The sequence below is a fragment of the Cyprinodon variegatus genome, unplaced genomic scaffold, assembly GCF_000732505.1.
Source record: "Cyprinodon variegatus isolate N-32 unplaced genomic scaffold, C_variegatus-1.0 Scaffold690, whole genome shotgun sequence".
NCBI classification, from domain to species: Eukaryota; Metazoa; Chordata; class Actinopteri; order Cyprinodontiformes; family Cyprinodontidae; genus Cyprinodon; species Cyprinodon variegatus.
This window is the reverse complement of record NW_015151143.1, coordinates 383,662-394,426: the sequence shown is the minus strand read 5'-3', so window position 1 is coordinate 394,426 and position 10,765 is coordinate 383,662. Positions and strand designations below refer to the sequence as shown.

General features: G+C 37.9%; 1 protein-coding gene across 1 annotated transcript in view; it reads right to left on the bottom strand.

Moving 5' to 3' along the window:
- slc2a12 (solute carrier family 2 (facilitated glucose transporter), member 12) overlaps positions 1 to 9,335 on the bottom strand; it is a 15,538-nt gene extending 6,203 nt beyond the window's left edge. Inside the window, exons 1-3 of the mRNA XM_015394513.1 lie at positions 9,220 to 9,335; positions 8,250 to 8,367; positions 510 to 1,805 (exon numbers count right to left, since the gene is read on the bottom strand). Of these exons, the coding sequence (XP_015249999.1) occupies positions 510 to 1,805; positions 8,250 to 8,343 (1,390 nt within the window). The 5' untranslated portion in view covers positions 8,344 to 8,367; positions 9,220 to 9,335. The remainder of the gene's footprint in view (positions 1 to 509; positions 1,806 to 8,249; positions 8,368 to 9,219) is intronic.
- Between the last annotated feature and the right edge of the window lie 1,430 nt (positions 9,336 to 10,765).

The window sequence follows — 10,765 nt, the reverse complement described above, 5'->3', positions numbered from 1 at the left end:
TTCACTTTATTCACTCGTCGGTCACCACTTGTGAGAATTCTGAAATGCAACTGTTGGAATAGCCATTTCCCTACGACTTCAAAGAATCCTTAGTTGGAATTTTTAAATGACGAGCCCTGTGTGTGCTTTAAATCTACCCATGATTTACCCTGAGGATGTACTGTAATTGTACAGTACAGGTTCTTGTCTTTATGCCCTTAAGACTTTTAGCTGTAATTCCATTGGAAGTGGTTCTACATAACAGTATTCACTTAGAGGGCGTCAACACAAATGCACACTCTTCAAAGTTTTACTTTTAAACATATTGAAAACCATATTGAAAAATCCAAACAAAGTAAACTGTAGTTACTAGTTTTAAGTGTAGAAACTACTTCTGAAAACCAAATCAATAGACTTTGTTGACAGATGAGGAAGGCTGAACGAATGAAGATTATTTTGATAATTCTGTAACTTTGCGATGCAATGAATAGGAGGTAGAGGAAAGAGAAAAGGAACAAACAGATACTTACTGGGTCCCAGGCTAACTGAGAAGGCTGCAACGTAGACCAGCAGGCTTATCAATGACACCCACTTTAGAGAGGAAGACATTTCTACATGTGTCGTCGCTCTATCCGAGTCCCAGAACCTGTCATTCTCAGCATCAGTCCACTGTTCCTCCTCAGCATCCCATTGGCTTGGTAGTTGAGTTGAAAAAATCTCACTGATGTCCAGATCTACCGAGGTTCTGTTTAAATCCCACGGTGAATTGGTGTGATTTAATAAAGTCTGGCTTTTACAAAGGCTCGTTAGGTGGGTGCGGCTTTGCATTGTCAGAGTACCGAGTGCAGCCAGTGATATTCCCATTCCAACAGCTCCCACACACAGAAAGCTCTTGGTTCCCAGGCGGTCAACCAGCAGCACAGCAGGGATCGTGCCGACTACCTTGACGACTCCAAAACCTGTGGATGCCAAGGTAGCAGCAGCATCGCTGTCGAAACCCATGCTGCGAAGAAGAGGTGAGGCGTAGGACAAGATGTTAGGTTGCCCGGTGGCCTGCTGCAGGAAAACTAAGGCAATTCCCGTCAGCAGTCGTAAGCGCAGGTTAGCTTTAGAACTGAAAAGCTCCCAGAAACTGTGCTCAGATTCTTCCTTCAGCCCAACCTGGATTTCCCTGAGTTCCTCTGCTACACTCTCCTTAAATCTACCTCTCATCCTGGCCAGCACTACCCTCGCCTGTTCCACTTTTCCCTGAGCAACTAGAAAGCGGGGACTAGGTGGGAGGAAGAGAAGCGCACCCATCTGGATGAGTGCAGGTGGAATTACGAGTCCAAATGTATATGCCCATCCATGGGGCGTAGTAGCGAAGGCATAACTACAGCCGAAGCCCAGCATCACCCCTACAACCAGCATCAGTTCATACAGGGTGACCAGCAGCCCCCTCCTCTCCCTCGGCGAGATCTCTGCAATGTACAGGCACGCTGCGGTCCCTGATAAAGACGTCCCCATTCCGACTATCACACGGCCCAGGATGAGAGCTACCAGTGAAGTCACAGCAACAAGCACAACAGTTCCTCCAACCACCAGGGCAGCGCTCAGGAGCAAGGAGCAGCGGCGGCCGTAGTGATCCAGAATAGTGCCCCCCGCCAGGCAGATGAGTAGAGCTCCGAGCAGCTGGGAGCTCACCAAAAGTTCTTGTTCTCTGCACGACAGAGAGAGGATGCTCCGTAGCTGAAGGAGGACCCCTGAGGTCAGGCCCATTTCATAACCCAGCATTAGGCCGCTCAAGGAGGCGGACACAGCAGCAAGAACCACCAGGCAGCTGCAACCTTGAGAAAGAAACAGAAAAATAAAGGAAATCATGAGAGAGATCAGACAACTGGATTTGATAAAATACTGTTGAATTCCAGCATTTGGAGGACCCAGAATTCATTTTTTATTTTTTTTATTACATTTTTTTTTATCAAGACTTTTATTTTGTTAAATTACAGACAGGAAATTTTAAGTTTTACTTCTTGAGTTATAGTTACTCACTACAAATTAAAACAACCTGATGTTATCATGCTTATGTGGAAAGGGCATTTTAAGAAGAAAAGAACTGCGCTCCGTTTGTTCTCGTCCTCCTTACTGGTTGTTAAGATTTTTACTCTTTTTTTTGTAAAAACTGAAATATGAATTTCTTTTATGTCTATTGAGGGTTAGAAAGTAATTTATACAGTTTCATTTAAAATGGATACACCCAAATTACTGTTAAACCATTCTGAATTATTGGTGATAAAGCAGAGTAAAATTTATTCTATTTGGCCTTTAAATTATTTCGACATGTTGCACTTTTTTGTTTCTTTTTCTCAAAATCTGAGAGGAACCATTTTATTGTCTTCTTACAGACGTCTTCTCAGGTAGACAGCACAGTGGTGGATACATGTCACTATCTATCACTTTAAGTTCTTATGGACAGCATTGTTTGAATATCATGTTTTCTTAGGATTAAAATTGTTTTTCAACAAATTTGCCCTCTAATGTAAAGGGACACCAACTAACTGGTTTGTCTTCTTTTAATGTACAAAAGTGCTTAGTGATTTACTTTTCCAATTATTGTAAACAGTTTTCTGACTTTTTCTAAAATACTCTTTGTATAATTTACTTTTACTTAGTTACTTTTATGAGTACCTCTGATTACATGTTGTAAATTGAATAAGAATTTTTAAAAACCATGTAATGTCTTATCCAAACTAATTCTACTGCGATCATGGTTAAATGTCTCCATACTAATTAATTAATGTTGTATGATCAGAGAGCATCTGAGAATATTTTCAGTCTTTCCACAGATTCTTTACAGCACACAGAAACATACTTGGATCTAAAACCCCAGCTGTTTTAGCTCTACACAATGATCCGCCTTTTGCAGGTCTTGATCTTTTTACTACAGGATTTACCCATGTTACTATCCATCTTCTAATCAACAATTTCTCTCCCACTAAATTGAAGAAAAGTATCCCAAAGGATGATGTTGCCACCAAATTTCTGGAGAAGAAATGTTAATTTAAGGGCGAAGTATGGCGTTATGCATAGCCAGAAAATAAAATGTTTGCCTGATCTAACCAGAGTGCAATCTGTGTTTGCTGTGTCCAGTTGTCAAATTGCTTATTAAACTTTTCTATGCTTTCTGTTTGACAAAAGTTTCTTCTTATCGCTCTTCTATTAAAGGTTTGTGAGTGGATATAGTCATCTTTTTAACATCCCACATAACATAGTATAAAAATGGCAAATCTTCTTTTGGAAACTACGCTTGTATGAGTGATGCAAACAGCAACTTTTAAACAGCGTGCACAAGGAGAAATGGGCTTGTGCATGCTCTCACATGAGTTTAATAGGAATACCTTATCAGGAGCTGGTACAGGGTTGTGCATGTGCATTTTTTTTTTTATTGGAGAATGCAGGTCATTTCAAAAAACTTTAACACAATTGTTTTATGTCCTACCCTACTAACATGAAACAGTTGTGTTAAATTAACAAATTATGATTAAGTTAATGCCAAAAACTGATGCATTATTTTTTTAGTATATCTTAGAGATACTCAGAGTACTTATATATTGCTTTATGATCTAAACCCACTTTAGACTTCTCTACTTGGTTGCTACATTATGTTCTTTGGTCTAAATGCTATTTTTTCGAAGGAAAATAGTTAAGTGGCTTTTGAAGGCAATGGCAGCACTGGAGATTTGTTTAGGGATATAAGAGAGAAACATAATATAAATACTTTTACATGTCAGTGTTTTTGTAAATACAATAGAATTAAAGACAGTCAAAAATTTCAATGAATAACAGAAACAAGTGCTGTGACATAAGCAGTTTAGCTGCTAAATGATGAACTCCATTGGACAGATGCAATCTTTTATCAATTTCCCTCAGGTCTGACTCTATCTGTTCTAAACTTGAGTGAATCTCTATGTCTGTAGCCAGATAGGAATCTGACTGTATTCAATTAATTTTAATTGGATTTAGATTGAACCCATTTGCTATTTGGGAAACTGAGGTGACTCGTTGCCATGGCTACGATGAACTGATCATTATGAAACCACAAATTGATGTTCTTTTTATCAGTTCTTTCTTTAAACAAAGCAGCTTTCTTTGCATTAGCCATCCACGAAACCATATCGCTTTAACCATGCTGACTTTGTGGAAATACAGGTCAGAGGTTCATAGGAGAAATGATAAGGTTATCTTGTAGGGACATGTCTGTGTGCCTAATACACAAGTAGGATCATTACCATGAGACTAGAAAGATAGGGAGGTTACAAAAAGAAAGACCTTTCCATTTTGCACCCTTATTCTAAACATTTTAAAGTGAAACACTTCTTTAAAATAAATTAATAACGTATTACCAAAGAATATCTATAAATTGAAAAAAAATGTTGAAAAAATTGAGACAATTCAATTTGATTTTATTAATAAGGAGTGATCATTATATTTCCCATAATATAAATGGAAACTCTAGGAAAACATCTTTTAATCTGATAAATTCCTGATTCCCATTCAGTTTGCTTTAAATAGGTATTGGCACATAAGCAATTTTCACATCAAAACTCTTCAAAATAGGAAAAAAGAACATACCATTTAAATAAGGCAGATGTATGTTGATCTTTATAAGTAAGAAAACCAAATCTTCACATATCTACAGTTAGGAGTGATAACTGAGGTCACCAAATCTCCAAAGGGATCATTTGAATGAAGACTGTTGTATACATCCACATCAACCCAATACGTCCTGTAGTAATCTGAGCAGGTCAGAGCAGCCTTTTTCTTTTAAAACACACATAAGATTTAAAACTTTATGGCCTGAAGTGTAAATTTGTAGTCTAACATGTATACTGCTATACAAAGTCAACTTAGTTTAATAAAATCCAGCTGAAAAAAAATGAGGATTTGATCTTTTTTGACATATACTGTAGATTGGTGAAAGGGTTGGATAGTAAGTATATTTATTCCGTTACAATTCATGTGTTTTTGGGGCGGGGGGCTAAGGTCAGACTTCTGATTTTAAAAGAGCTTTATTGTTCTAACACTATTATTTCTATACTGGGTCTGCTGTGTTTAAGATTTTGTTAATCAATATTAATTTGATAGGTTAATGTTTAAACATCTTAGGTTTTATAAAACGTTTTTGTTGCCTCACTAAAGGTCAAAGTGAGAAGAACACCATAATGTCAAAAACAAGCGTTTTGGTTTCATCATAAATCAGCATTTTAGGAAGCACTCAGCATAAAGAAATTTGCACATGCAGCAAAGTCAATGATCCCAGTTTGCAAACTTAGATCATTTGTTCACTAATTGAAGCAGAACGTGTTTTAAATCACCCGTTGACATGTGAGGGGGGGTTGGAGTGGGCGGAGGTGAGAAGTGAAATATAAAAGAACAGGGCTTTACAAAAGCATTCACACCTCTTGAACTTTACCCCATTATGTAAGGTTACTCCCACAAAGTGGTGCATAATAAAAATTTTGAGAATTTCCACAAAAACTAAGTAGTACACAGTTGTGAATTAAAAGAAAACCTGCCCTATTTACTCTCTTAAATCTGAATATTTCCACCTGAATCCAATCAATTGCAATCAGAGTTTATCTAATTATGACAAATAATCCATCAGTGTTTAACTTAAACTTGCAATTCAGCTGTTCTTTGAAGGTAACAGAAATATGTTACAAAACACTTAAGCTCAAACAGCACCTATAGGACAAAAAAAAAACCATCAGACAGGTTAGCTGTGGTGTTGCTGTTGGGTTTAAAGCAGGGTTTGGCTATAAAACATTACCCTAAACTTTGGACATCTCACAGAATGCTGGTCAATCTACTTTATGATATGGAAGGGTGAAGTGTCTTGCCCAAAGACTTGACAACTGAGAACACAGAGCGCGGACTCACACTAGCCATCCGCTAGGTAAATCCTTGACTATGACTTAACCAGGTTAGGTAATTTAAAGACAAGGATTTGGCCAGAACCAAAGCTATCAACCAGCTCTGATTGATTAATCAGATCAGTGATTATTTGTCATTCAAATATTTGTCAACTAACTTAGCAATCAATTAATTGTGAATGGGAGCATACAGACTTTAAAACATCTCACTTGCTGAAAGAAAGCCAACTCAGGGTGAGTTATACAGTATACTATAAGGTAAACATTTTAGAGAATATAAAATGGACACCTGAAGTGAAAAACTTTTAGTCATTAAATTCTCTCTAACCAGAACTGAAGTAGCATTATATTTGCTTGAACTGGTTCAAATTCCAGGGAAATATGTCGTTAAAGAAACAGTGCAGGATTTTAGCAAATTTTAAAAACTTTTAGAAGAAAAAATCAACCCTGTACCTAATCCCGAGAGGAAATGCCTATTAAACCTATGAGATAGCGTGCACGAGCCCATTTCTCCTCATGCATGCTTTGTTTAAAAGTTGCTGTTTGCATCGCTCATACAAGCTTACTTTCCAAAAGCAGATTTGCAATTTTTCCACTATTTCAGACTCCCCACCCGTAAGTGAAAATGGTTACGAGCACCTATGACAGCCTTATGCAAACATATCACCAGAATGATGCACAATTAGTAGGAACACTTATTTTGATGATCCACTCGCTAAAAGAACATCCTTCACTATACCTTTAAATACAGCACTTTTTGTCTCAGATTATTAACTGAGTAATCACAAAAAATAAAAAATCACACAATTAACTGACATGACGCAAATTTTTTTCAGTGAGAGGGAAAGTGCCCCTTTTTGTTCTACATGGTCCATAAGCCCGATTTACACTACCCTCTGAAAACCGATCTGTGCCAAGTTCAGACTGAGCTTGGATCAGTTAACCGTGCCGAGCTTGGTTCCTTACGACCGTTTACACGTCACGCTAGCATGGTTCCTCGCCTCCTAGTGACGGTCTGCGGTACAACTGCTCTCTCCAGGTAAACAAGCAAATCAACATGGCGGCACCCGTAGCATTCAGGAAGTTTGGTTAAAATTGTGTTATTACATTGTCTAATCAGGGCTTACAGATGCAGGAAACGACATCAATCGTTGAGGTTTATCACACTGCTAAGCAGAATCATCCCTGGAACTGTGTGGCACGGTAGGCAAGCTGGTATTTTTATAAATATCTGAAATTTTTATGATTACAGAGGCTGACTGTAAGGTCTTCTCATGCACTCTTTGTTATCTGAGAACTGAGCCAGAAGTGTCTGGCCAGTTGTGTCTGGAACGATGCAGACACAAATATGTGTCTGGCACGGTCCAGTACAGTTGTGCGTGCCATTTACACTCAACAGTTGTCTCAGTTACCGTGCTCAGACCGATCTTGGCACAGTTTCAAAAGGGTAGTGAAAATGGGGCAATAAAGTCAACTGTGCAACCAATTGTGGATCCTGATGGTGGGCAGGAATAGATCAGCAATGTTTGGCTTTGTGGTTGACCAGAAAGAATTGGAGAATTTGATGTATGGACATGTCCTGATTCTTAAAAAAAACATGGAAAGGTTCCATGTAAATAATTTCATTTGTGAAGCACTGAGCTCCAAATATTTTTGGCAGACTTCTTGACAATCATTAGTTCTCACCCTAACCAGTTTCCTGTTATGTCACCTTTGGCAGGAGACCCGCTGTACACAACATAAATAGGTGAAAATTTGGGATTAATAATCCACCAGAAAAAAAAATAAGAGAAAAAAACTTTTTCACAGAGCCCATTTGAACTCTTAGCCAAACTTTCATATAATACTTTTTCAAACTATTTTAAAGTCCAAAGGCCCATAAATAAAACTTTACTTTTAGTCATGGCTGGTAATGCCTTAAAAACATGCGTGAAGCAGATAAACAACATATATAATGAGTTTACGAAAGATATGGTAAAGAATTCCTTACATGACAAGTTTTCCGGTGATAGCTCTGTAGCAATCCGCTTGTATATGCAAAATTATTTAATCTTTTCCCAGTGGTTATGTTTGCCAATTTACTAGATAAAACTTAACCTTTAAATTGTAAGGTAATAAAAACTTGATTAAGAATGTTTATAAAGAAAAAAAACAATACATTGCTCAGAAAGCACTTTACAACTTCTTTGTTTTTTAACCTTTTTATCTCCAAATCCTAATTAGATCACTGCTGTGTTAAAATGGGTGTTTGAGTCAGATACTGATCATCAAAGATTTCTCTGCCCTATAAAGATACATTCCTTTATTACACAACAACAAAACATTACTTTAAATGCCTAAAGGTATTAATGTATGTACCTGGTTTTTTAGGTGGGGTTAGCCTCTGGGTTTCAGACGCTTGATCGCTTGGTAGGTGTCTAGGGGTCTTCATGGTCTGAGTGTTGGGGTCCATTATCAATGGAAACTGAGAGTAGGCCTAGCATGAAATAAATTAGTATAACACAGTGGAAATGAATTGGAAAAACAACAACAGACTTTTACATTTTGCAATGCTAGCCAGAAAAAGTGAAGTGAAGTGAAAAGTGAAGAATACATTGTCTTGTTATCGGATGACTACAAATACATTTCTAAAAGTAATGTAGCTTTAAAAACAAAACAAAAAAAGCAATTTCTTCATAAAACTTGAAAACTCTAATATCTCAAAACTCTGATTAAGACCAATAAAAAGACAAAAAATATATAAGCATGCAGTTGATGTTAGTTTATGCTGTATTTACTGTAAAAAAAAAAAAAAAAAGTGGAAGCATATAAACCTATTATTATTTAGAAAAAAAACAACCTTACAGAGGGACTTATAGATACAAAAGAAAATGTATTAAGTCCCTAATTTTAATGCAAACCATGCAATCATCACATGTTTTGAAGCCAGAGTGCATGGGTGCAACTGACTTAGATAACATATAATATAGCCAGCTTGTGCTATAGGGAGCATATCTTAGATTTCAGTTTTTTCTAAATATTTTTGCGAAAAAGCAGCAGGAAATCACATCTGCTTCTGTTGAACAAAGTTCTTAGGGATTACTACTATTTCACAAACTAGTAAGAGCATGCATATTTGAAGGCTTTGTTGTTTGGACCCTCTGAGGCTGCAGAATGAGACTTACTTCTTCAATGTTTGACAATTGCAAACCCATAAACTTCGTCACCAGGCAGCAAACTCACTTAAAAATATAGACATATACATAATAATGTTTGTCACACTCTATGCCTAAGAGGACTGAGATTTGCCTCTGCTGCATGACAGCTGCTCAGAATGACAGAGTCCTACCTGAACGCCCCAGCTGTCAGAACTGTTGTCGGATTAAACTCTTCTTGCGTGAGCCATTGGTGTTTTTTTTTTTTCCTTCGGGTCTCGTCGCCGGGCTGAGTTCTGGAAACTCCTATCGAGCTCGTGTTTGAGCACGCGCCCGTTCTTGTTATGGTAAGGCATTTTCTTATCCCCGCCCATTTATGCCTGTGTCAACCAATGGAAAGACGAGTGTTCGCCCTAAGATTTCCCAATAAGCAGCCCTATTGGTCAGAGTGTATCTCAGCGGTAATAACGTTGAAGGGGAAATAATATTTATTAAAAACAAAAGATAAAGAAAGAATTTTATGAGCCTCGATTTTGAGCCTTGAACTTTTAGGCAAACAAACAAACAAAAAATTTGAAAAATAAAAACACGAAAATTTAATAAATAGGTCTCGTTGCGCAACCTATTGTGCTCACAGATGGGGTTTTTTTTATTACCACCCTATGTAATCTACAGTGAAAAAACACCTGTGTAAATATAGCTTTTTCTCTCCTACAGCAAATGAAAACAAAAGGATTTTACCACATGCAGTTCATCCAAAGTTGTCAAACTTGTCATGCATGCCCCTGCAGCCTTACAAATGACAAGTTTAAGGCCTAACGTTCCTAGAATGGTGTGCAGTTGCTATGAATAACTTCCCTTTAGATCAAATGTGTGAAACAGTCCTTGAAAGCATAAATGCTTTGTGTGCTTGAGTTACATAATTTAAAGAATAAAAACATAATTATCTGCACTTTTGATACAAGAAAGTAAAAGATCTGGGTTAGTTCTTTAAATGCATTGGTATGAATTCCTAAATTCCTTTTATTTCAAAAACTTTCTCAAATTGGCTTCAGTGCTTTTCAATACTCAAAATTAAATAGTAATAGCACTGCAGGTACTGTGCGAGAGGCAGGGTCCACCCTGGACAGGTCGCCAGTCCTTCGCAGGGCGACATATTGACACACAGAGACAAACAACCATTAGCACACACACTAACATCTAATGACAATTTAGAGAAACCAATTAACCTAAAAGTCATGTTTTTGGACTGTGGGAGGAAGACGGGGTACCCAGAGAGAACCCAGGCATGCACAGGGAGAACATGCAAACTCCACGCAGAAAGGCCCCGCCACTGAACAGCCTAATTTTGACCAACCAATCTCAATTCAATGCAGTTCTGTATACTTATATAGCGGCAATTCAAAACGCATGTCATCTCAAGGAACTTTCAGGGCACTTTACAGAGACCATTCAACTAGATCAAACAGTCAGCTGCTTCAAAATTTTCCATCTACGCTGATTGCATTGACTCACTGACTCAACCGCCAACCCTAACACCAAGCATGCCTGTAGCAATAATGGAGAGGAAAACTCAATTTTAACAGGGTGAAACCTCCAGCAGTACAAGCCTCAGCTTGAGCGGCCATCTGCCAGGCCAACTGGGGTTTGCACGGAGAAAGTAGACATACAAAAAGAAGCAGGGATGACAGCCCCGTCCCTGAAAAACACAGCCAGCTGCCATGTCAGAGGATGAAAGAG